This window comes from Hyperoodon ampullatus, assembly GCF_949752795.1.
Source record: "Hyperoodon ampullatus genome assembly, chromosome: 11".
Classification (NCBI taxonomy): Eukaryota; Metazoa; Chordata; class Mammalia; order Artiodactyla; family Ziphiidae; genus Hyperoodon; species Hyperoodon ampullatus.
The window spans coordinates 61577293-61604557 of record NC_136924.1 but is presented as its reverse complement, the minus strand read 5'-3'; the positions used below and the strand labels follow the sequence as shown (position 1 = coordinate 61604557).

The window sequence follows — 27265 nt, the reverse complement described above, 5'->3', positions numbered from 1 at the left end:
GCACAGCAAAAGAAACCATCAACAAAATGAAAAGGCCACCTACCGGATGGGAGAAGATATTTGCAAACAATATCTGATAAGGGGTTACCATCCAAAATATACAAAGAACTCATACAACTCAACATCAAAATAAACAACCTGATTTTAAAATGGGCAGAGGATTTGAACAGACATTTTTCCAAAGAAGACATACACATCATAAAGGGCATACTTCACAGGTTTCACAATCAAGTTTTAAAATGTAATAAAAGCAAATCACAATCATAAAAAAAAAACCACAAGTAATAACAAGTACATTGTAGAAAATTAAAAAATGCAATTTATTTGCCTTATTTACCAAATGGTTAGCTACAAAGATACAATTTTTGCCTTGGAGTTTAAGGCAGTTTCATTTCTTACCACAGTTACTTTTTCTGATGCTAGAATCAGCATCTTCTGTGTCTTCTCTGTATTTAATTGATCATTTACGTTTTATGTTTGTCCACTTGGGAACCATACTTTGATGATCACTGAAGCTCTGCAATATAAAATGTCATCATCTTCATATATTTGAGTAGTACCGATCCCGGTTTTGAAAGTCTCTATGAGCATATCTTGCATACGTCTTATTATGAGGGATCCTTCCAAAAGGTTCATGGTCATTGAAACAAGATTCAAAAACTTCATCAACAGCCTTCTGAGCTACTTCTTTGCTGATGTTCCTTACAGCCAGGATAGAACGAATGGCTCTGTCTCGCACACAAGTCTAAGGAGAAAAGTATGTGGCTTTAATTTTATTAATATATGAAAATTTTGTCATGAAATAGTAACATTTTATACAATGTGTGAACCACAGTCAAAATTAATTTCCTCTCATGTTATTTTATTAATTTCTGTCAGTCCAAAGAAGAAAGATTAAATTATGGAACATGTTTAGCCCAATCTAAAATTATTTAGGTATAAGTAAGATCTCCTTCCCCTCCTGCCTTCTTCTCATCTTTCCTAATGATGATAATTTCTAGGCAGTATCTGCTAAACTAAACAATAACTCCAAAATTGCAGAATCATAAAAAAGTCTATAAATAAGGTTCTGGTTGAGTTTTTTAATTTGAATAAATACGAAATATACTCCTGTGCCTCTCTCTCCCTTAGCTTTTCAGGTGACCAATGCTAGATAACTTTTCCTTCGAGAGGGGCATCTCCCCTGGAGGCAACAGGAAACCACACATACATACACACAAAATTTGAAGGCATCCTACTTTTTCAGGGGGAAAAAAAAATCAAACAACTTTTTTTTGGGTACATACTGTACAAAAGCAGAGACTCTGTTCTCTAGGACTCTTCTCCCACTACCTCCACATATTTTCCATCCTACTGCTAGTTCTATTCATTTTCTGCCGCTGCTACCCAAGTTAAAAAGAGGAGAGATTTCTCTCTCAAAGACTCTGGACCCCGGATTACATGCCTTAACTGCATTAGCCTCTTCTCTGGGATGTTCTGATGTGCACCCTACTTGCACTGAGAGCCAGAACACACCGCCCATTCAAATGCTGCCTGAGCTGAATTCACCAGATGAGCAGGGATTGGAGGGCATGGAAGACATGCAGCACAAGTCAGTGGCACATCACTAAGTGGACTTGGCACAGACCGAAAGCATAACAGCCCTATCAGAGGAGCCACCCTTCCCAGGCCCCAGGTTTGCCTTCTAACTAACTCCCATTCACTGAGTTCAAAATTTCTCTTCATAGTTCTCTGTGACTTTCTACCTTCCTCCCCAGAGTTGAGTTCCTCTTTTCTCTGGAGAACCAAGGGCCTTCCTGCTGTTGTTCCAAGCCTGTCCTTTTTGCATCTGGTTAAAACTGCTATCCTGATGCCCATGTACCTGACAAATTGGCCCAGCAACCTCTTCCCATAGAAGAGCTCTGACCAGCCTTTCTCCTAAATGTGGACACAGAGCCCCTTGGTTGCTATGGGCAGAACTGCTCACATTCTTCACCAGTCCATCAGTTCTAAACTTCCTTTCCCCATGCCCATCTATCGTGGACCTTAAAAGCTTTCTAGTAGAGTAGAAATTAATACAACATTGTAAAACAACTATACTCCAATAAAAAAAAAATAAAGTGTTTCTTTTAGACAACAACAACAGCAAAAAAGCTTTCTAGCAGGATGATTTTGCCTATAGTTTTCATTTTGTTTTGTTTACAAAATCGCTCAGCTCAGCTCATCATAATCAAGTCTGTGCTGATCCAAAGCTTTGCTGTCACGTCATATAGCCTTTAAAGGTGTGTTAATACACAATGCGCTGCAGTGCAGTCTCTGTGCTGACAGGTATTACTTTTTTGTCTAGAGAATACTGTGATGGTTTCAAAACACAAGTCCAGTACTGTTAGGATAAAAGTAAGACAGGCTGTGATTTCACTTCCAGTCCTATTTACCCTCATCCAAAAGTATCCCAAGTGTGGGACCGTAGCGCTTTTCACTGTGAAAATCACTCAGTCACATAGCTTGCCCATAATTATAAAATAGAACTGAATTCCATCTATTTGGCTTAAGTGATACACATTTTGCATTCTTTCATATAAGTAGCTCTTTCAAATTTCAAATACTAAATATACTTCTCATTTTTCTATTCATTATTTCCACTCATAGCACTCTTAACAGTAAATGATTTCATATGTTAGTTTTTACCTGATGGTGTTGTTTTAATCCAAAATGTAACCTGAATATTTCATTTAAAAGTGAGCAGTCTCCACTAAGGTTAGCAGCTCGAACCTATCACAAAGACAGAAGGCAAACAAAAAGAAAATAAGCACTTGTGCTCTATACCTTTATATCAACTGATTTTTTTAACTGTAAAAGAATATAAAATTGGTATATTTTTCTGAGAACAGAGTACCTGTAAGATTTTTTTTTTTTTACTCTATTGACTTAAGTAGTTCTTAAGAAAAAGAGCAGATATCCATGAGCTACACTAGGCAGTGCCAAATACACTGGGGGCAATCAACTATTCAAAGGGAATTTTCAAAACATTCCACCAGAGTCTTACAGACAGAACTAATTTCTTTTGGAACCAAAAGTCAAAGAGTTAGACCTCAAAGTTAAAGATTATGCTCTCTACAAAATACAAACACTTCTAGAAATTACCAAAAGGACTTCAAGAAAGCATTCTTCCAAAGATCTACAAACTGAGTTTCAATGTGAGTTTAAAACTGAATACATCAGTACCTAAGACACTTTAGGCACACAAACCTCCCAGCTCTCCTAGCCCAAATCACTGAAACTCTCTTGGACCTTCCCTTAAACCCATGTAAGTTCATGCCCTTCCTCCAGGGTCTTGATTGGCCTATGAAAAATTAAGTGGTACAGAGAATCAAGAACATTCCAAACTGGTCATGCTATGAACATGACAGCCTGAAGTTAGTATGTATTTTCTAATTTTCTACATCTTTAAGGTAAAAAGCAGCTTTAATAGGTGAAAAAGTCATGGAACTACCCACATGGATTCTACAGCCAACCTGGCCAAGTTTTTGCTCATTCAATGCAATCAGAACGGCCCACTTCTTGTTACTTCTATAATAGCATGGCTTCATTCCTCTGAGGAGCTCAAAGCACTTAACACACTTTAACTAGCTAACAGGCATTAATTCTCATAACACCCAAGTGAGAGAAATATTTAAAAGCTCAGATTTCGGTCTTCTTTCCAAATAATATGAGTTATAATCAGATGCAGTGAGGCTGCCTATTAATTTCAAGGGAAAGAGAAAATAATCGAGAAAATAATCTAAGTTATAAAGTATAAGCTTGAAATTTATATTAATTTTCTTTAGCTTCTCAGCACATTGCACTCTTCAATTAATGAAATGCAAGTATGAAATACAAATGTCTTTCTAGGAGCATATATATGTGTGTATTTCTGACAGCAATCCAAAATGCTTAATAATAAATATCTTTCTATGTTGTATTTTTGAAATGAACTGTTTTATTCTAGGGAAAGCTAGGAACTTTACCTATGGAAGGCAGCACCAAGAACCTTGGTTGCAATCCTGCCTCTGCCACTTGCTATGTATAGTATCTGAACAACTGCCTCACTTTTCACAGAAATAAAACGGGGATAACAGTATCTACCTCAATGGGCTGTTGTGCATATTAAATAAGAGTCCACAAACAGCACAGGATTTGGCACACAGCCCCTCAGTAAATGTTAACTATAAATTTTTTGTATTATATAGTTTATTCCATAGGAAAAATAGCTTATTATTAAAAGTCATCACTATTATTAGGATTTATGGGTAATATTTAAGACAATTCTAAAAAGATACTTAAAATGTCTACCTGCTGTATCTAAAAGAATTATATTCAATAGTTAAAAATGTAAACTGAAGACTAATGTGGAATTATGACAAGAAAAGGAATACGTTTAAATAAATCATACTTGAATAAAATGTTCAAACACACAACAGTGTCCTTGGGGAAAAAGTACCTTCTACAATAAAACTTACCTCAGAGCAGGCCAAGTGCCTGACGTTGGTGAACCAGTCGACATGAGCTCGACAATGATCGAATGCATGAATGAGCTCATGGGTGACCACTCTGTTCATATGGGCCTGATTACAGATATTATTCTGGCACAAAACAATCTAAGAAGCAACAAAATGAGGAAAGTTCGGTTATTTCTACGATCTATTCTCACTTCATAGATTCCATCTTCTCTCTCACCTGAGTGGGCTCAGCTGCTTGGAAAGCCTCACCCACCCTATCCACCCAACACCCACCCCTCCATCAAGGCTCGGTCTTCACCATACATGCTCCATGAAGCCTTCCCAATGGCTAACTTCTCCCTTCTCCTCTCTCTGGACTACACAGCACTTAGTTTAAGGACATTTATTCACACACCATCCTCACTGGGTTGACTGTACCAGCCATCTTAGACTCCACAGTCTTATATTAAGAGTGGACTCTGGAATGAAGCAGGGAGATTCAAATTCCAGCCCCACTCCTTACTAAGTCAGTGACCTTGGGCAAGTTTCTTAAGCTTTCTGTGCCTCAGTTTCCTCAACTATAAAAAAGGAGATGACTTAGAGTACCTACCTCTTAGAATTGTGAGAATTAAATGAGAATATGTGTACAATATTTCTTATCAAGTTTCTCAATAAGCAATGAATCAATAATGAATGACCACACTGTCCCATTCTACTAGAATTGCCAGGAAAAGTCCTCAGAAAGAGCTTCAGAAAGAAGTGCAAAAAGCCAGCAGCACAGAGCAGGACCCTATAAGAATAATAAAGACGTGAGGGGTCCTAATAATAATAGTCCCCACTTACTGTGTACTTACTGTGTGCCAGACACTGGGACATGTCCCAGATATTTTATAAACATTCATTCAACATTCATTTATTCAACTAATATTTATCAAGACCTACTAGAGATTTATAATCTACTAATGGAGATAGAAATAATCAAATATTTACCAAAATGTTTAAACACATGCAGTGACAGTTGTCATGAAGAAAAACGCAGGTTGTCACGAGTACATACAATGAGAGGGCCTGACCTGGTCTGCAGGGTTGGGAAAGGCTTTTCTGCAGAAGGAATGTTTAAACTGGGATCTAATGGATAAACAGGAGTTAAATTCGAGGAGAGGGGAAGGGAGCATTCCAGACAGAGAACAACACAGGCAAAGGGTAAGGGGAGGGTTGAAGAAAAAGAATGCTGGAGAAGCTGAAGGCAGGCCTGTAGTACGAAGCACAGAGTTGGAGGCGGCAGGCATGAGGTAGGGCTGGTGAGGTCGGCAGGGGCCAAATCACTCTTTATCCTGACAACAGTGGGAAGTCACTGAAAGGGAGTAGTGAAATGGGGGGTGTTTTATTTTGTTTTTATCCTTCTGACCACAGTTGGAAAAATAAACAAAAGATGATCAAAACTGGATGCATAGAGACTAGTTGAAGGCGAATGAAGTATTCTAGGCAAGAGATAATAGTCCCAGAGCTAGGATGGTGGGAGCCTAAAAAGGTATTTAGGAGGTAGACTGGACAAAATTTGGTGTTGGATAGAATATGGGAAGGGAATCAGAGGTATCAAGGATGATCCCTAAATTTCTGGCATGGGTAATAGGATGGATGGTGGTACCATTCCCCGAGATGTGCAGAACTAAAAGACCAGGTTGGGTGGGGATGGAGGATGGTAAAAGTCAATTTGAATTTGGACATGTCAGGTATGAGGTGCCTTTAGGACATCCAAGTGTAGGTGTTCAGTGAACACTTGGCTATATGGATGTGGAGTTCAAGAGAAAGCTCTGACCCAGCAAAGTAAATGAGATCCCCTTGGTAGCGTGCAGAGTAGAAAAGAAGGGGCTCTAACACCAAGGATTAGGGACTTCATTTAAGGGCTGGTAGAGCAAGCTAAGTTAGCAAAGGAGCAACCACAAGAGTGTTGCATACTGGAAACCATGGCAAGAAAGTGGCATTAGCTGTTAAAGTCAAGTGTGTGCATGTGATATGACCTCCACTCTAGCCAGATACCTTGGAATAACTCTTGCCCACGAGCACTGGGAGAGAAGGTGAAGAATATTCACAGCAGCATTGTTTATAATAATAATAAAGTTGGAAACAATCAATACTCGATAGGGTAAACTCTAGTACAGACATACAGTGGAATAATATACAACACAAACTAAATTAACCAGAGGTGCACACAACAACACAGAAGAATCTCACAATGTTGAACGAAAGAATTAAGTTACAAAGACTGTATGATTTCATAAAATGACAAAGTATTACACAGGACCCCAAGTATAAAACTTAAAAGGAGGAAACTAAACACATTGTTGGACTGTACACAAAGATGGCAAAACCATTCAGACAAGCAGGGAATGGTTATCACGGAAGTCAGAATAAGGAAGGGAGGGGGTTGTGACCCAAGAGGGGCACACAGGCTTCTGAAGTCCTGGCAGTGTTTTATTTCTCAAATCTGGGTGGTAGTTACACAGATGTTCATTTTACTGTTATGACTGAAAGTGTACCTACAGGTATTTTACTCTTCTATATAAATGAGATACTTCAAAACAAAAATTTTAATTAAAAAAAAAAAAGAGTGCCCAACTGTGTGTAACACTGCTGAGAAATAAGATGAAGATTCAAAATGTGCACTCTATTTAACCCCCAAAGAGGATGAACTTACCAAGACCCATCTTGGGAGCTGTAGGTGTTGCGATTATCAATTTACAAATGAGGAAACTGAGAATAAAACGAACAACTTGCCCAAGCCCCACAGCTAATAAGCAGGGGAACTAGGATTTGAACTCAAAGTCTATGTGACTCCAAAACTCAGACATCTCACCCCTCTGCTATGTTGCTCTTTCCCATGATTACCGTGAAACAGCTATAAATAACTAAAATACATATAGGGGCTTCCCTGGTGGCGCAGTGGTTGAGAATCTGCCTACCAATGCAGGGGACACGGGTTCGAGCCCTGGTCTGGGAAGATCCCACATGCCACGGAGCAAATGGGCCCGTGAGCCACAACTACTGAGCCTGCGTGTCTGGAGCCTGTGCTCCGCAGCAAGAGAGGCCGCGATAGTGAGAGGCCTGCGCACCGCAATGAAGAGTGGCCCCCGCTTGCCGCAACTAGAGAAAGCCCTCGCACAGAAATGAAGACCCAACACAGCTAAAAAAAATAAATAAATAAAATACATATAAAATTCCCTAGCAGGAAACAATTAAATGTACTTAAATGTGTCATATATTCATGATGGAAACAGTGACTTATAACACTTTTATCTACCCTCATGTCACATGACATATCCATCTACCACCTCAAGACTGTCAAAACCCCCCACTGACTTAAAACTTATAACATTTATTGACTTAAGTGTTCTGCTTACTAGGATAGGTAGTTTACAAGAGAAATCTCATTTAATTCTCATAACGATTCTATAAGATAAATATAATCATTACCCATATTTTACAGATGAGAAAACTCACTCTCCTCATCAAAAATTCTCAAAGATCTATCACTTCTCACCATGTAAAGGTGAAACTCTATCTTGGCATTCAAAGCCTCCCACCATATAGCCTATCTTTCTTTCCAATCCTATTTCTCCTCATTCCCCATGCATTCCTGCCCTCCAGCTGAACTAGACAACATGCCATTCCCCAAATACACCTTGTGCTTTCTCAACACGTCACCTTTGCTCATGCTACCCCTGCTTTTGGCAACAGTCTTTGTCTTCTTTGCCCCTGAAGAGCCTTTACATCCTCTAGCTGAATCTGCTGGCATCTTTCAGTCAATCACATCACTGTCCCATTGTGGTAACCACACCCACCTCAAAGAGTTTAACCCGCCTCAAATTTTATCATTGTCTCTGCGTTCCTGTCTTGTCTCCCCTGTGAGATGTAAGGACCTTAAGAGTTAAGGACCACAATTAACTCATTTTTTGAATTCTACACAAAGTCTACCAAATGGAATGCCCAGCACGTAGAAGGCAATCAACAAACATCAGGAGAGAGAACTGGAGGAAAGAAGACAACTTGGTAGACGGCCTACCTGAGACACTGAAGCATCAAAACCTCCACTGACATTTCCATTACAATCTTCACAAGAAAAGTGTCTTTCTTTGTTAACAGTGCTGGAAGGTAAGAATGGATTAAAAAGACAACGTCCAGAAGTAGTGTGCATGGGGCACAGGGGAAACAGCCCTTGGCCAGGAGACACAGATGACACATCTCTCCATCACTACCACATAGGACACCTTGGGAAAGCAACTCAACACCATCAGGACTCAGTTCTCTCATCTGTAAATAAGGAAACTGTCTCTGCAAAATCTATCCCAGTTCAAATTCTACGCTATGATTCCATAAAGAATTTGATCAGCTAATTAAGACCATATTAGAAATATGCTGGAGTTTCTGCCCTTGGGCCAGAATGTTAAGAAGTGGACCTCAGAAATCACTTCTTCCGATCTCCTCAAAGTTAAACACCTGGAAGGCTTCTACATGCATAAAAAGCTGAAATTTCTTCTCCATTAAGGATAATGCTGAGACTGGCATAGTGGAAAAACCAGCTTTGGTGATTACTTACAAGTAAGATTTTAAGTATCGTCTTTACTAAACACCTGAGGTGAATAGTAGAGCCAGAGATGTGGAGTTAGGGCTGAAGAGGTCCAGGGAGAACAAGGCCTGCCTGGAGAGAGTGCAGCCAACCACCACCACCTACCATATGGAAAGGGCTTTGTGGCCTGAAGTGAAATATCTGAAGTACTTCCAGTTTGGGTGGGGATTTTTTGTTTACAGCAGCCAGAATATAGAGCAGCACTTCAAAAAGATTCACTTACCAACCCGAATGCTTCATGGCATCAAGCAGCAGTTTAACATATGGATCTAGAAAGATATTGATTCAGTTACATATGGTAATTGGAAAAAAAGAGCACCAATTAAATTATCCAAATAGCAGTATAAGATATTATCAAACAAAACCTCACAAATCTTAGCAAAGTAATACTATCTTAAAAATGATAAAAAATGAATATGAAAAGATAAGCTTAAATTAACATAAAAGCAAGTCTTTAATGAAATGAAACACTGATAGAAATACCAAAATGGGTAGTACCAAACATCTTAGATAACATCAAATATGCTTTTCAGTTAAATGATCAAACACAATGTATTAAAATATATACCAAGGGGCTTCCCTGGTGGCGCAGTGGTTGAGAATCCATCTGCCAATGCAGAGGACACGGGTTCGAGCCCTGGTCCAGGAAGATCCCACATGATGCGGAGCAACTAAGCCTGTGCGCCACAACTACTAAGCCTATGCTCTAGAGCCTGTGAGCCACAACTACTGAGCCGCATGCCACAACTACTGAAGCCCGCATGCCTAGAGCCCGTACTCCGCGATGAGAAGTCACCACAATCAGAAGCCCATGTACCGCAATAAAGAGTAGCCCCTGCTTGCTGCAACTAGAGAAAGTCTGCATGCAGCAACGAAGACCAAACACAGCCAAAAATAAATAAATAAAATAAATAAATTTATTTTTTAAATAAATAAATAAAAATAGATATATATATACACACACACATACACACACACACACACCAAAAGACTGAGAAAATTTGGGACCAATATCCATAGAAACAAATAGCAGCATAGTACCCACATTAGAGGAAGACAGTAGGTAGCCCCACTATTGTCTGTCCTGGTCTGTGAATAGTGTCCCATTCTGAGTACCATACTCTAAATAGGACCTGCCAACCGAAGCTGTTCCATAGGAGAAAGTGACTAGAACAGTTCAGGACTATTTTCCACAGGAAGCAAGAAAGGGATCTATAGATTTGGAAAAGAGAAAAAAGACTTAACTAGGGCCACAGTACCTTCAAGTATCTGAAGGGGTTCCATGTGGGAATAAATTCAGCCAACATTTCTTCAGAGGGCAGTACAAGGACCAAAGGGCAGAAGTTACACAGGGCACATTTCAACTCAGTATGAGAAAGTATTTTTCCAACAATTAAAGCTGTCGATACAAGAGCCCAATAGCCTCAAAGGGCCTCAAAGATAACCTGTTACAGCAGAGGTCTATAAACACTCTGGTCAGTTGATAACACAGAGGTTTCTGGTCAGTGATGGGGGTTGGAAAGGCCTAGATGACTCCTGAGGCCCCCCACTTCTAAGAATCTATGAGGGACTTCCCTGGTGGCACAGTGGTTGAGAATCCGCCTACTAATGCAGGGGACACAGGTTCAATCCCTGGTCTGGGAAGACACCACATGCCACAGAGCAACTAAGCCCGTGTGCCACAACTACTGAGCTCTGTGCTGCAACTACTGAAGCCTGCACGCCTAGAGCCCATGCTCTGCAACAAGAGAAGCCACCACAACGAGCTCAAGCACTGCAACAACGAGTAGCCCCTGCTCGCCACAACTAGAGAATGCCCGCACACAGCAACGAAGACCGAATGCAGCCAAAAATAAATAAAATTTAAAAAAAAAACTTTATAAAAAAAGGCAGGGGGTGGCATCAAGACAGCATACTAGGAGGATACAGAATGAGCGTCTCCTCACAACTAGGGCACCTACCAGGCACCGGTGGGGGGCCACGGACACCTAAGGGGATGGGAGGAACCCCCAGCAACTGGGTAGGACATGGGGCAGTGGGGGAGCGAAGGGGGAGGAGAAGTGCAGGCCGGATGAGACTGGCGCCCCTGAGGGGCGGCTGGGGGAGGGCAAGGGATTCCCACGCCCGAAGGGGGAAATTGGGGAACCCCTGGGAGGGCAGAGTATCAAAAGGGAGAGTTGCCATGTTTCCCCTGCCCACTTGGGCCCCCAGGAACCTGCTGAAATCCTGATCCTGCCTGATCCTCTGCCCACCTAGGCCCCCTCCAGCCACACGGGTCCTGAGGGAGTGGGAGGGAGGGAAGGGGGAGCAAAAGTAAATGCCGGACCTCCGGGACCAGCACCCCAGAGGGGTGGCTGGGGGAAGGGAGGAGTTCCTACACCCAGCGGGACCCCCCACGGTTAGGTGTCCAGTGGCGATGGGGGAGACCCTGTGGGAGATGGTGAGGGAGGGGCACAAAGGAATGGGGCCAGTGCTTTCGCTGTCCACTTAGGCACCGGGAGGCCTGTTGGGCTCCTGAGCCTAATCCTCTGCCCTTGGAGCCTCCCTTGTGCCCCGCAGAGCCCAAGCCCCGCTCCTATACCCCCACCCAGGGCCCCACCTCTACACTCGGAGACACCCTCTGAGACCCCCTCCAATGCGCTGGACCTAAACCCCACCCACACACCCTCACTCAGCACCCTACCTCCAAACTCCGGAACTCCACACTCCAGAGGCCCTCCTTTTGACATGCTGCCTCTCCCCTTCCGCAGGCAGGTCCTAAGCAGAGGACCCGCACCGTGCTCAAATGTCACCCCCAACCTGCCTAGGTCCTGCCCCACCCTAAATCCCACCGCTGCCTGAGTTCCGCCCCTGTCTAAGTTCCACTCCTACAGCCAAGGCTTTTTTTTTTTCTTTTTTCTTTCTTTCCACTTTTACATTGGAGTTCTGTTTTACCTTGTTGATTCACTGTTGTTCATTCTTTTATATTTTTATTTTTCCTAATAAATCTTTTATTTTTCTAATTTTATTTTATTCTTTATACTTTGCTATTGTTCTCTCCTTTTGGCTTGTTCACCCCCTTTTTTTTTTCTTTTTTCTGTTGTGGTTTTATTTTACCCTATTGCAGTTGTTTCAATTACAGTTTTATTTTTCCTAACATATTTTTTATCTTTCTAATTTTATTTTGTTTTTTATTCTTTGATATTGTACTGTTCCTTTTTTCTTTCTTCCTTCCTTTTTTTTTTCTTTTTTTAACGCACCACAAAGCTTGCAGGATCTTGGATCCCAGGCCGGGGGTCGGGCCAAGCTCCTGTGGTGGGAGCACTGAGTCCAAACTGCTGGACAAACAGAGAACCTCAGACCCCAGGGAATATCAAACAGAGTGAGGCCTCCCGGTGGTCCTCATCTCAGCACCAAGACCCAGCTCTATCCGACTGCCTGCAAACTCCAGTTCTGGATGCCTCAGGCCAAACAACCAGTAAGACAAGAAGACAGCACCACCCATCAAAAAAAAAAAAAAAAAAAATGAAACGACAAAAAAATGTTACAGAGGAAGGAGCAAGATAAAAACCTACAAGACCAAATAAAGGAAGATGAAATAGGCAACCTACCTGAAAAAGAATTCAGAGTAATGAGAGTAAAGATGGTCCAAAATCTCGGAAACAGAATGGAGAAAATACAAGAAACATTTAACAAGGATCTAGAAGAACTAAAGAGCAAACAAAAGGTGATGAACAACACAATTACTGAAATTAAAAATACTCTAGAAGGAATCAATAACAGAGTAACTGAGGCAGAAGAACGGATAAGTGAACTGTAAGATAAAATGGTGGAAATAACTGCCAGGGAGCAGAATAAAGAAAAAAGGATGAAAAGAATTGAGAACAGTCTCAGAGACCTCTGGGACAACATTAAACACACCAACATTAGAATTATAGGGGTCCCAGAAGAAGAAGAGAACAAGAAAGGGTCTGAGAAAATATTTGAAGAGATTATTGTTGAAAACTTCCCTAACATGGGAAAGCAAATAGTCAATCAAGTCCAGGAAGTGCAGAGAGTCCCATACAGGATAAACCCAAAGAGAAACACGCTGAGACACATATTAATCAAACTATCAAAAATTAAATACAAAGAAAAAAATATTAAAAGCAGCAAGGGAAAAGCAACAAATAACACACAAGGGAATCCACATAAGGTTAACAGCTGATTTTTCAACAGAAACTCTGCAAGCCACAAGGGAATGGTAGGACATATTTAAAGTGCTGAAAGGGAAAAACCTACAACCAAGATTACTCTACCCAACAAGCATCTCATTCAGATTCAATGGAGAAATTAAAACCTTTACAGATAAGCAAAAGTTAAGAGAATTCAGCACCACCAAACCAGCTACAAATGCTAAAGGAACTTCTCTAGGCAGGAAACACAAGAGAAGGAAAAGACCTAAAAAAACAAACCCAAAACAATTAAGAAAATGTTAATAGGAACATACATATTGATAATTACATTAAATGTAAATGGTTAAATGCCCCAACCAAAAGACACAGACTGGCTGAATGGATACAAAAAAAAGACCTGTACATATGCTGTCTACAAGAGACCCACTTCAGACCTAGGGACACATACAGACTGAAGGTGAGGGGATGGAAAAAGATATTCCATGCAAATGGAAATCAAAAGAAAGCTGGAATAGCAATATTTATATGAGATAAAATAGACTTTAAAATAAAGACTATTACAAGAGACAAGGAAGGACACTACATAATGATCAAAGGGATCAATCCAAGAAGAAGATAAAAGAATTATAAATATATATGCACCCAACATAGAAGCACCTCAATACATAAGCCAACTGCTAAGAGCTATAAAAGAGGAAATCGACAGTAATACAATAATAGTGGGGGACTTTAACACCTCACTTACACCAATGGACAGATCATCCAAACAGAAAATTAATAAGGAAACACAAGATTTAAATGACACAACAGACCAGATAGATTTAATGGATATTTATAGGACATTCTATCCAAAAACAGCAGATTACACTTTCTTCTCAAGTGCACATGGAACATTCTCCAGGATAGATCACATCTTGGGTCACAAATCAAGACTTGGTAAATTTAAGAAAACTGAAATCATATCAAGCATCTTTTCCAGCCATGGTGCTATGAGATTAAAAATCAACAATTACAGGGAAAAGAACGTAAAAAACACAAACACATGGAGGCTAGACACTATGTTACTAAATAACCAAGAGATCACTGAAGAAATCAAAGAGGAAATCAAAAAATACCTAGAGACAAATTACAACAAAAACGATCCAAAACCTATGGAATGCAGCAAAAGCAGTTCTAAGAGGGAAGTTTATAGCAATACAAACCTACCTCAAGAAACAAGAAAAATCTCAAATAAACAATCTAAACTTACACCTAAAGCAATTAGAGAAAGAAGAAGAACAAAAACACCCAAAGTTAGCAGAAGGAAAGAAATCATAAAGATCAGATCAGAAATAAATGAAAAAGAGATGAAGGAAACAATGGCAAAGATCAATAAAACTAAAAGCTGGTTCTTTGAGAAGATAAACAAAATTGATAAACCATTAGCCAGACTCATCAAGAAAAAAAGGGAGAAGACTCAAATCAACAGAATTAGAAATGAAAAAGGAGAAGTAATAACTGACATGGCAGAAATACAAAGGATCATGAGAGATTACTACAAGCAACTCTATGCCAATAAAATGGACAACCTGGAAGAAATGGACAAATTCTTTGAAGAGCACAATCTTCCGAGACTCAACCAGGAAGAAACAGAAAATATAAAAAGACAAATCACAAGCACCGAAATTGAAACTGTGATTTAAAATCTTCCAACAGGGCTTCCCTGGTGGCGCAGTGGTTGAGAGTCTGCCTGCCGATGCAGGGGACACGGGTTCGTGCCCCGGTCTGGGAGGATCCCACATGCCGCGGAGCAGCTGGGCCTGTGGGCCATGGCCGCTGGGCCTGCGCGTCCGGAGCCTGTGCTCCGCAATGGGAGGGGCCACGGCAGTGAGAGGCCCGCGTACCACAAAAAAAAAAAAAAAAAAAAAATCTTCCAACAAACAAAAGCCGAGGACCAGATGGCTTCACAGGCGAATTCTATCAAACATTTAGAGAAGAGCTAACACCTATCCTTCTCAAACTCTTCCAAAATATAGCAGAGGGAGGAACACTCCCAAACTCATTCTACGAGGCCACCACCACCCTGATAATAAAACCAGACAAAGATGTCACAAAAAAAGAAAACTACAGGCCAATATCTCTGAAGTACAGATGCAAAACTCCTCAACAAAATACTAGCAAAGAGAATCCAACAGCACATTAAAAGGATCATACACCATGATCAAGTGGGGTTTATCCCAGGAATGCAAGGATCCTTCAATATATGCAAATCAATCAATGTGATACACCATACTAACAAACTGAAGGATAAAAACCATATGATCATCTCAATAGATGCAGAAAAAGCTTTCGACAAAATTCAACACCCATTTATGATAAAAACTCTCCAGAAAGTAGGCGTAGAGGGAACCTATGTCAACATAATAAAGGCTGTATGACAAACCCACAGCCAACATCATTCTCAATGGTGAAAAACTGAAACCATTTCCCCTAAGATCAGGAACAAGACAAGGTTGCCCACTCTCACCACTATTATTCAACATAGTTTTAGAAGTTTTAGCCACAGCAGTCAGCGAAAAAAAAGAAATAAAACGAATCCAAATCAGAAAGGAAGTCATCTGTTTGCAGACGACATGATACTATACATAGAGAATCCTAAAGATGCTAACAGAAAACTACTAGACCTAATCAACGAATCTGGTAAAGTAACAGTACAAAATTAATGCACAGAAATCTCTTGCATTCCTATACACTAATGATGAGAATAAGAAATTAAGGAAACACTCCCATTTACCACTGCAACAAAAAGAATAAAATATTTAGGAATAAACCTACCTAAGGAGACAAAAGACCTGTATGCAGAAAAAGATAAGAAACTGATGAAAGAAATTAAAGATGATACAAACAGATGGAGAGATATACTATGTTCTTGGATTGGAAGAATCAACATTGTGAAAATGACTATACTACCCAAAGCAATCTACAGATTCAATGCAATCCCTATCAAACTACCAATGGCATTTTTCACAGAACTAGAACCAAAAAAATGCACAATTTGTATGGAAACACAAAAGATCCCGAATAGCCAAAGCAATCTTGAGAAAGAAAAACAGCTGGAGGAATCAGGCTCCCTGACTTCAGACTATACTACAAAGCTACAGTAATCAAGACAGTATGGTACTGGCACAAAAACAGAAATATAGATCAATGGAACTGGATAGAAAGCTCAGAGATAAACCCACGCACATATGGTCACCTTATCTTTGATAAAGGAGGCAAGAATATACAATGGAGAAAAGACAGCCTCTTCAATAAGTGGTGCTGGGAAAACTAGACAGCTACATGTAAAAGAATGAAATTAGAACACTTCCTAACACCACACACAAAAATAAACTCAAAATGGATTAAAGACCTAAATGTAAGGCCGGACACTATAAAACTCTTAGAGGAAAACATAGGCAGAACACTCCATGACATAAATCACATCAAGATCCTTTTTGACCCACCTCCTAGAGAAATGGAAATAAAAACAAAAATAAACAATTGGGACCTAATGAAACTTAAAAGCTTTTGCACAGCAAAGGAAACCATAAACAAGACAAAAAGACAACCCTCAGAATGGGAGAAAATATTTGCAAACGAAGAAATGGACAAAGGATTAATCTCCAAAATACACAAGCAGCTCATGCAGCTCAATTATCAAAAAACAAACAACCCAATACATAAATGGGCAGAAGACCTAAATAGATACTTCTCCAAAGAAGATATACAGATTGCCAATAAACACATGAAAGGATGCTCAACATCACTAATCATTAGAGAAATGCAAATCAAAACTACAATGAGGTATCACCTTACACTGGTCAGAATGGCATCATCAAAAAAATCTACAAACAATAAATGGTGGAGGGGGTGTGGAGAAAAGGCAACCCTCTTGCACTGTTGGTGGGAATGTAAATTGATACAGCCACTATGGAGAACAGTATGGAGGTTCCTTAAAAAACTAAAAATAGAACTACCATATGACCCAGCAATCCCACTACTGGGCATATACCCTGAGAAAACCATAATTCAAAAAGAGTCATGTACCACAATGTTCACTGCAGCACTATTTACAATAGCCAGGACATGGAACTAACCTAAGTGTCCATGGACAGATGAATGGATAAAGAAGATGTGGCACATATATACAATGGAATATTACTCAGCCATAAAAAGAAATGAAACTGAGTTATTTGTAGTGAGCTGGGTTGACCTAGAGTCTGTCATACAGAGTGAAGTAAGTCAGAAGGAGAAAAACAAATACCGTATGCTAACACATATATATGGAATCTAAAAAAAAAAAAAGTGGAACCTAGGAGCAGGACAGGAATAAAGACACAGATGTAGAGAATGGACTTGAGGACATGGGGAGGGGGAAGGGTAAGCTGGGATATAGTGAGAGAGTAGCATTGACATATATACGCTACCAAAGGTAAAATAGATAGCTAGTGGGAAGCAGCTGCATAGCACAGGGAGATCAGCTCAGTGCTTTGCGACCACCTAGAGGGGTGGGATAAGGAGGGTGGGAGGGAGACACAAGATGGAGGGGATATGGGGATATACATATGCATATAGCTGATTCACTTTGTTATACAGCAGAAACTAACACAACACTGTAAAGCAATTAAAATCCAATAAAGATGTTTTTTTAAAAAGCAAGAAGAGAAAAATACAAATAAAAGTTATTTATAAAAAAAAAAAAAATGGGCCTCCCTGGTGGCGCAGTGGTTGAGAGTCCGCCTGCCGATGCAGGGGATACGGGTTCGTGCCCCGGTCTGGGAGGATCCCATATGCCGCGGAGCGGCTGGGCCCGTGAGCCATGGCTGCTGAGCCTGCGCATCCGGAGCCTGTGCTCCGCAACGGGAGAGGCCACAACAGTGAGAGGCCCGCGTACCACAAAAAAAAAAAAAAAAAAAAAAAAAAAAAAAGAATCCATGAGCCTGCTAAAATTACAGCAAAGTATTATGAACCCAAGTGCCTCTAATATCAACTTTTCGTATAGATGTCCTGTCTGAGAGTATAAATGCACAGCAAATTACGTGACATAAGCAAAAAAAAAAAGAGAGAGAAAGAAATCAAGGTTTTTAAGTGCTGAAAGCAAAAACAGGTGAGTAAAAGTAGTGTAGGATGAGAAAGTTAGGTATAGGTTACTGCTTTACTAACCTGACCCCTCTTAAGAGTGTTAACAAGAAAACAATTATTATTAATAATAAGTACAATTTAGTGTATATCAGGTATCAGGCACCATACTAAGTGCATTATTATTCAAGCAACTAAGAGTTTTACAAAGTTGAAATGGATTCATAAGCCTACAGTCCTCTTTAAAAAAAAAAACTTCTGGGACCACATTGGTTTGATACTTCAAAAAGGACCTGCAGTATTTAGAATGGATTTGCTTTGGAGAAAAAGAAAACAAAGGTCGCCCTTGAGGCCTGATTTCTCCCATCACACTCGCCCCAGGGATAGGATTTTAAAGCTTCAAGTTGATGCTTTAATACTACCAACAGGTTCTCCCAGCAGCCTTCCCCTTGGAAGGTTGAGGCGGGTTAATTCCTACTGGGTCGCAAAAGTTCAGCACCTCACCCTCCTCATATCCTACCTATATCAACTCTTCCTCCACTTTTTGGCTCTGCCACTGTAAGAACAGCTACCTTTTCTTTATTCAGCTCCTGATACGCTGGCACTTTACACTCATAAAATCTATTCCTCACAACAACCCTAAAAGGGGTATTTTTATCCCTCCCCCACTCCCTTTTTTTTTTCTCAGAGAGGATCAGAGAGTTAAATCACTCTTTCTTCCATACGTAACTAGGGATCAAAATTTGAACCCATGTCTAATTCTGCAGCCTATGTTCTTTCCACTGCATTCCACTTTGAAACATCTTAAAGGCAGGGTCCCAACTCCTCTCTGTATTTGCCCAAACCAGAACCTAGGAGGCATTCAATACATATTTGCAAAGTAAATACAATGTCATCATTTTCTCTACTCCCCCTCCTCCTCCCTTGATTCCCTAGATGCAGGTAATCTCAAGAAGGCTGGAAAATAATTGGGTGGTTGACTTTTGAACTGTGACTGGCCAGCTATGAAACAGTAACCTTACTTTGGAACAATAAGTTTTAAGTCTTTGATTTTCTAAATGTATCTAAAGTAAACTTTAGATGGCAATGTAAAAAAGTTAAGAAATCTCTAGTGCAATGTCCCTGGATTAGAGAAAAATTGGTCAGCAGATGGTGTCCTATTTAACCCACAACAGTGGTTCTTAACCTTTTTGGGATCGTGGGTCTCTCTGAGAATATCATGGAGCTATGAACTCTCTCCCCAGAAAAATGCACTTAGGGGCATACACATAGGGTTTCGTAGTCCATGTCAGGAATTTCTACACTCTGAAGTCCACCCATGTATGCAGGTTAAGAACCCTTTCCACCAAAGGGTAGAACTGCAAAACTTGCTTTTAACAGGAGGGAAGAGGGCAGGGCACAACCCTTAAAGAATGACAGAGCTGTTGTGGACGCGACATAAACTGGTTAGAACCGATTAGGCCCAAGATGGCAGAAGATTCAACTTCCAGTAGATCTTGAGCCTCATTATACGCTCATTGTAATACATTAGCATATGCTACCTAACACACCCACGGGCACCATGACTGTTCCAAGGCTAACTATAAAAGGCCAAAAAGTGGGCAGTGGCCCAAATCCTGGAAATCCCCACCCCTTCTCCAAAATAGTTGGAATAATCCTCCCACTCATTAGCCTATGAAATTACCCAGCCCATAAAAACTAACCACCCATATTTCCTGGCCGCTCTCACCTTTTGAGACAGACTGCATTCTGTCTATGGAATGTGTATCTCCCGGGCCTCTCCCCTTCTGAGATGGCCCACACTCTGTCTATGGAGTGTGTACCTCTCTCAATAAATCTACTTCTTACCTATCACTTTGCCTCTCGCCGAATTCCTTCTGCAGTGAGACATATAAAGAACCTGAGCTTCATTAAGTCCTGAGACCAGGAGTGCAATTTCAATTAAAAGACAGTGGGTTCGAGTCCCAGCCTGCGGGTTCAAGTCCCAAGCTGAGTTTTGGCGGGGTTCAAATCCCATCTGAGTTGTGCAGTTTCAGCAGGTATGCCTTAATTAACATGGCTCTTTAAAACTCTGCTTCACCTGGACTCTCAATTCCTCATATTACTGCATAATTTACCTAAAATATCAAAGGATCTGTCAGACCAGTGCGCGTGACGGAAAGGGCAAACTCCTCACCCAACTCCTCATTCATGCCGCAAGCAAAAGTAGTTGAAAGCAAAAGTAGCTGAAAGGGGCCTCAGCGCTTCCTCTGATGGAAACTGAGGCTCAGACCCCCACACCCGCCCTCACAAGAATCTGCCTTTAACTCTGCACTTGGTGCCTGAACCCCGCCCCAGACACACCTGGGCTGAACCCGGAGCCCCCTAGCGGAGCGGCACCAAGGCCCCTCCCTGCCCGCCGGCTCTCAGACACCCCCCACTGCACCCTCCGCAGACGCCCAGCCCCCAGGCTCACGGCTCCTACTTGTCTCCAACGTCTGCAAGAGCATAAGCTGGCACTTCTGGTTGTTGGTGAAGAAGCTGGAGAGGAACCCTTGCTGTGGCTTCCCCTGAGCCAGCCGCTCCGAGAAGACCTGGCACCCGACGTGTTGCTGCTGCAGCTGCTCCCCCGCAGCGGGGCCCGGGCCCTGTTCATCCGGAGCTCCTGCCATGCCGCCCACGGACTTTGCCGCTGCTTCCTCCCGCCTCAGGCGGCCCGGGTGGAGACAGGGAAAGGCAACCTCCCTCCCGCCTACCCACAGCCCAGCCCTCCCTCCGCGGAGCCGACCTGGCGCCAGCCGGGCGACGGCCGCAGGGGTCCACAAGCCCGGAGACCGAAGGAGCGGAGCGCTGGGCCACAGGCGCCGGGAGGGAAGACGGTAACGGGGCGGGGCGACGGCTGTTAGGCGGGCAAGGGGCGGGGCCAAGCGCCTGCTGGCTGAGCCGGGGTTGGCGAGTACCCTCGCAGGCTACTACCCGCCTGATGTGGGCTCGGCCTTCGCTGCTCAGCGTGCTTGTGCCGTCCCCATAAGCCTTGTTCCGCAGCCCTGCTTACTCGTGCACACTCCTTCCTTACCTCCTGACCAGTACTGGCCATTAAATACTCTTCTCCCTCTGAAGGTTTCTGCCATCTTCGCACTCCCTGCTTTGTCCACCAGCAGGCTAATTGCAGCCTCTGGTCCACCTCTCTCTTGACGCCCCAAGCCATATTAAAAGCACTGTTTTTCAGAAACGTTTGAAAGCTGCAATTATAATGACTGGTCGCGTCAAAACCCTCAAAATATAAGACCCAACTACTTCTTTTCTGCCTCTTCTAGGCCCATTCGCCCACCCCACTCTTTCGCCACCGCAAATAACTCTCTGATAATTGATGAAATAAAATTCAAATTTTATGGCAAGACAAGACAAATTTAAACAATTTTTCTCTGCCAGTTTGGGCCTCCTCCCTCCCCTTAGAGTGTATTGTGCACCTGCATTAACCAGACCTCCTTAGAAGATACTCCTTCTTAATCTTGTATAGAGTCAGGATGACCCACTACTCCATAACTCCTTGGGAGATAACCTTCCTTCTGTCAATAATTCATTTGACATATAACACTTTGTCTCAAAAACTTCTTTAACTGTGCTGTGACTTCTAGTGGGTGGAACAGTGCTCAGAGCTTTCTGAAAGACTGTCTCCCAGGTTATAATCCTCAGGTTCGCTCAAATAAAATTTTCCATTTCTTTCTTAGATCGACTATTGATTAATTTTTTCATCAACATAACAAAACACAACCTTTTTACTTATAACTCCAAGCCTTAACTCATATTTCCATCTTTAAGCCCCCATCCTCAGTCCTTATGATCCAGGTCCTGATCAAATCTACCTAATCCACAGGGCCTTCCCAGATACCTTAATCAAAAATAATCTCTCCTCATCTCCCAATGTACAAAGTACTTCATACCTATTATGGCTTCATCACTGCCTGACAGGTTTTAACTAATTTGTGTTTCTCTTTTCCCACTAAATTTACTCAGTTCAACTCACACATTTATTCAGTACCTGCTATGATGGGTCAGGCATGGCAGGAGAAACAGGATAATAAGAGAATTTCTAAGGTTGAGAGGAGCATATGATTTATGTAAGAAATGTATCTAATTCATAAAGTTTCAAGAGACATTGAGGATTATGAACAGTACCTATGTGTCATAGGTGCTCAATAAATATCTAAATTGAGTGAGATGCCGGGATTACTCACTCATTTGAAATATAATATTATGAACACCTTCTATGTACATAGACTACTAAAGCTGTAACAAAAAAAAGCTACTTTTTATTGAGCTCACCTGCGATACATTATTTCTAATCCCTACCACAACCCTCAAAATAAATATTGTTATCACTATATTTTTCAGATAAAGAAAGTAGGCTCAGCAAAACTGAATAATACAGGACCACACCACTAGCTCTTAATCTAGTTAGGGGACTAAAATATACACATATGGAAAACTAGACCATTTCAAGTTAGTGTAATTAGTCTGGAATTCTCAGGGAAGGCTAGATAGAAAAGATGGGGCCTGAAATGGACCACAGACTGTAAACATTTGAAATACTATTCAGCTATATGAATAAACAAAAAAAATGCAAATTAAAAGCTCTCATTTCCCCACACCAAATTAGCAAACATTTTTTCAATCTTCATTGCTGAAGGCAACAGAGAGAAAACTAGAAAATTGTACACCAAGATATGATCAGTAGTTGTCTAGGTATCAGAATATTTTTATTATTTTTCCAAATTTTCCTAATGTTCTACAATAAGCATGTATTACCTTTATAATCAGAAAGGTATACTTTAAAAAAATTGAGTAGCCTTTGGATGGCATATGTGTTAACTTCATCCATTTATACTATAAAGACATAGGAGTGGAATGGGACGGCATTAGGGGAGAGAAAGGGAAGTGCAAATACAAATTACTAAGGTAAAAAGAGAAAAATAATCACCACAGAGAAATGAGAACATGGGCAAAGATTTAGCTATAAAGATTTTCATTTCTCCATTGCAGCACTAATTAAGAACAAAAAGGATAGAAACTGTTTTAACAAAAAGTGCAATGGAAAACATACAACCATGTTGTTTTTTAAATGAAATACGTTCATAAAAGCTTTTTAGGTTACAAAATAGCATGTACAAGCTGGAAGTTTATTATATGCACAGAGAGGGTCTGGAAGACTGCTGCAAAGTGTTTTTAGTGGTTGTTTCTGGGTGGATATGTAACCGAGCAGGACCCTATGGGGCCTTCCCAGGATGGAACCCCTCCCCATATCCTCGCTGTATCTCCTCCGAAATACCTAGATAATAGTATCTGATGCACACTTCCTGAGTTACAGATGCTAAAACCACCACCAAATGGAAGAAATTACTTGATGATCATGAGCCCCCAGACCCTATAGGCCCCTAAGGATGGATAATGTTAACCGCCCTATTATCTCAACATCAACCAGAGAATTGTGCAGGACTTGATCACCTACTCTGCAACCAGTCTCCCTCACCTGGCTTTTTTTTTTTTTTTTTTTTTTTGCGGTACGTGGGCCTCTCACTGTTGTGGCCTCTCCCGTTGCGGAGCACAGGCTCCGGATGCGCAGGCTCAGCGACCATGGCTCACGGGCCTAGCTGCTCCGCGGCACGTGGGACCTTCCCGGACCGGGGCACGAACCCGTGTCCCCTGCATCGGCAGACGGACTCTCAACCACTGCGCCACCAGGAAGCCCCCTCACCTGGCTTTTAAAAATGCTTTGCTGACGCTCAACCACTGCGCCACCAGGGAAGCCCCCTCACCTGGCTTTTAAAAATGCTTTGCTGAAGTGGTTGAGAGTCCGCCTGCTGATGAAGGGGACGCGGGTTCGTGCGCCGGTCCGGGAAGGTCCCACATGCCGCGGAGCGGCTAGGCCCGTGAGCCATGGCTGCTGAGCCTGCGCATCCGGAGCCTGTGCTCCGCAACGGGAGAGGCCACAGCAGTGAGAGGCCCGAGTACCGGGAAAAAAAAAAAAAAAAAAAGCTTTGCTGAAACCCTTCCAGGAGTTCAGGGTATTTTGAGCAGGAGCTCTGTCCCTTCTCCTTGCGGGGTCCTGCAAGATACCTTTCTCTGCTCCAAACTCACACGTTTTGGTTTGGGCTCACTGTGCATCAGGCAAACGAGCAACAGATGAAATTTGGGAGTTTTGTATTGTTTGCACCTGTGTGTGCTTCCCTTCATTCTCTAAAGAAAAAAGTTGTTTTATAGTAAGTTGTTTGAAGCTGCTTAAATAAATCACAGCAACAAATGAAGTTGCATATAACTTTAAAGTGCTTTCTAGCTTTGTTTTTTCGCAACTAATAAATCCACTTCTCCAGGGCCGCCAAAACTTGGGGGGCATTATAGCCTTTCCTTAGTGATACAGTCATTTTGAATACAGGGAAAGAACAAAACAGTCTCCACCACTCTCCGCGGGAACACGCCATACTCGGCCCAGTCAGTAATCCCACACCGCTGAGAAACGCAACTCACCAACATACCTACTTCCAGCAGAAGTCAGCCCTCCGAACCCGGAAGTGAATGGGAGAAGGCACGCAGCATTCTGGGAAGATTTAAGGGAGCCGGGGTAGTGCGGCTGGCTGTTACCGGGGCAACCGGAGGCGCTTGGCGGTTATCCTTGGTTTGGCGCTGTTAGCTGGACAGTCTGAGACGCTCAGAGGCCATGTGGGATGAGCGAAGAGGGAAGAAGGGCCCTTTCAGGAGACAGTTGTCCTGTCAGGTTATCTAGTCGTGCCCCAGGCGGGAGCGCCAGCTCTGGGAATCTGGGTCACGACCCCTTCTTCTTTCAGCCTTCCGGCCAAATGAAGTAGCCCAGAGGCTCCTGTCATTTCTTTACTTTTCTGCCTCCTCTCAGAAAATGTAAGTTGAGAATTTCTAATTAACACTGTAATGTGTTCTAATATCAACGTAAATTCCTGTTTGAGGACATTTTATGGGGCCACAAATTGAGAACTTAAAATTCACACTCAAATTGTAGACTGCCCCTTGAGATATGGTAAGTGCATAAGGATTTTAGATGAAGAAAAATGTTACTTTCCCCCAAAGGAATTTTTGAATTCCGTTAGGGAAATAAACAATGTGAATATTTTTTCCATGTAATGAACAGAAAATAGAGTGTGTGGGATTAATCACTTGTAACAGTGATCACAGTGTAATTCTGGCCACAAAGGGACATTAATTACCACCCTCCTCCCTCTCCATGCTAAACTCCCCCATTTATGTTCCAGCTAACTTTTAATTTCTGCAGTACTATGCTTTTTCAAGTCTTCTCCTTTTGCAAATGGTAAAAATGCTCTTCCTTGCCTTAATTTTCTTTGTTCAAATCCTCATTTAGGTATTATGTCCTTTACAGTCCTTCCCTGGGACTTTTGTCCACCTCCCATTCAAGATAGAATATGCTCTTCTTTATGAACTTTTGCATATTTATCATAGTAATTATGATTCATTTAGTGACATCTGTTCTTCCAACTTTGGAGACCTCCTTGTGGGCAGGACATATTTTATATTTATCTCAATTGCATTGATGCTCGGCTCGTTTGGTTCTCAACAGATATTGGATAAATGTAAACTACCTTTGTTAACTAGTCTAAAGGAATGTGAACTAAAATGAAATAAACAAGGGTAACCACTGAAATAAATAAATAAATAAACTAATTAATTAATTAAATTGAGGACTTTTTGTTTTTGGCTGTGTGGGGTCTTAGTTGCAGCACATGGGATCTTCATTGCCCCATGCAGGATCTTTAGTTGTGGTATACGGGATCTAGTTCCCTGACCAGGGATCAAACCGGGGCCCCCTGCATTGGGAGCGCAGTCTTAACTGCTGGACCACCAGGGAAGTCCTGAGGATACATATATATATATATATATATATATATATATATATATATATATATATATATATGTTTTTCTTTTTGGCTTTGTTGGGTCTTTGTTGCTGCACACAGGCTTTCTCTAGTTATGGCGAGTGGGAGCTACTCTTCATTGCGGTGTGCGGGCTTCTCATTGTGGTGGCTTCTCTTGTTATGGAGCACGGGCTCTAGGCGTGTGGGCTTCAGTAGTTGTGGCTCACGGGCTCATTAGTTGTGACTTGTGGACTCTAGAGCACAGGCTCAGTAGCTGTGGCATACGAGCTTAGTTGCTCCGTGGCATGTGGGATCTTCCCGGACCAGGGCTCAAACCCGTGTCCCCTGCATTGTCAGGCGGATTCTTAAACACTCTGCCACCAGGGAAGCCCCTGAGGATATTTTTTAAAAGAAGAAAATAAAACCAGTCATCCAGAAGTAACTTAAAATTTTCATGTATTACATATAAGTTATTTTCTCTGCATAAATATTTTTGCATAGTTGAGTATATTTGGGGAAAACCATTTTATGTCCTGCTTTTTCACATGTATATGATATAATTCTGTTACTAAAATCTTAGCAACAAAGACGGCATTGAAGACCTTAATGTAAATCGTCTGTAATGAGTTGAAGAAACTGGGATGAAGTGGATGCAGCATGTGAAGACAATTCTTTCAAGAAGTTTGGCTGTAAAGGAGAAGAGAAAGGTCAGTAGCCAGAGGAGAATGGCAAGTGAAAGAAAAATGTTAGAGTCTCTCTGTAAGGAGAACAGACTTAGTGGTGTTTGTTAGTATAAGAGAAAAAAACCTGGTAAAGATACTGCCAAGAAAGAGAATAACTGATTGAATGATTCCATAAAGAAAGAGGAGATGAGATCCATAGATCAGGTACATAAATTAGCTTAGATAGGAGGCAAAACTAGGAAAGAGGATGTCAAGGTAGGTATGGATGTTAGTAATTTTAAAACTATTGAAAATCGGCAAAAGAGTAACAAAAATATGTCAAAAGATATATTTAAAAATGGCCAATAAATAGGTATGTTCAGCCACA

The 27265-nt window shown here is 41.5% G+C and overlaps 1 protein-coding gene across 2 annotated transcripts; it reads right to left on the bottom strand.

The window, feature by feature from the left end:
• Window positions 1-132: 132 nt before the first annotated feature.
• ATP23 (ATP23 metallopeptidase and ATP synthase assembly factor homolog) lies at window positions 133-20989 on the bottom strand (the record flags this gene model as incomplete). 2 transcript variants are annotated; one of them, XM_079715419.1, is made up of 6 exons in its annotated part: window positions 133-745; window positions 2668-2751; window positions 4479-4616; window positions 8521-8602; window positions 9308-9353; window positions 20794-20989. In XM_079715419.1, the coding sequence occupies 6 exons, from the start codon at window positions 20987-20989 to the stop codon at window positions 542-544; spliced, it is 750 nt and encodes a 249-aa protein (XP_079571545.1). In that variant the 3' UTR covers window positions 133-541. The 2 variants fall into 2 exon arrangements, with proteins under 2 accessions (XP_079571545.1, XP_079571546.1); XM_079715420.1 differs by having other exon boundaries at window positions 20803-20989.
• Window positions 20990-27265: the final 6276 nt, after the last annotated feature.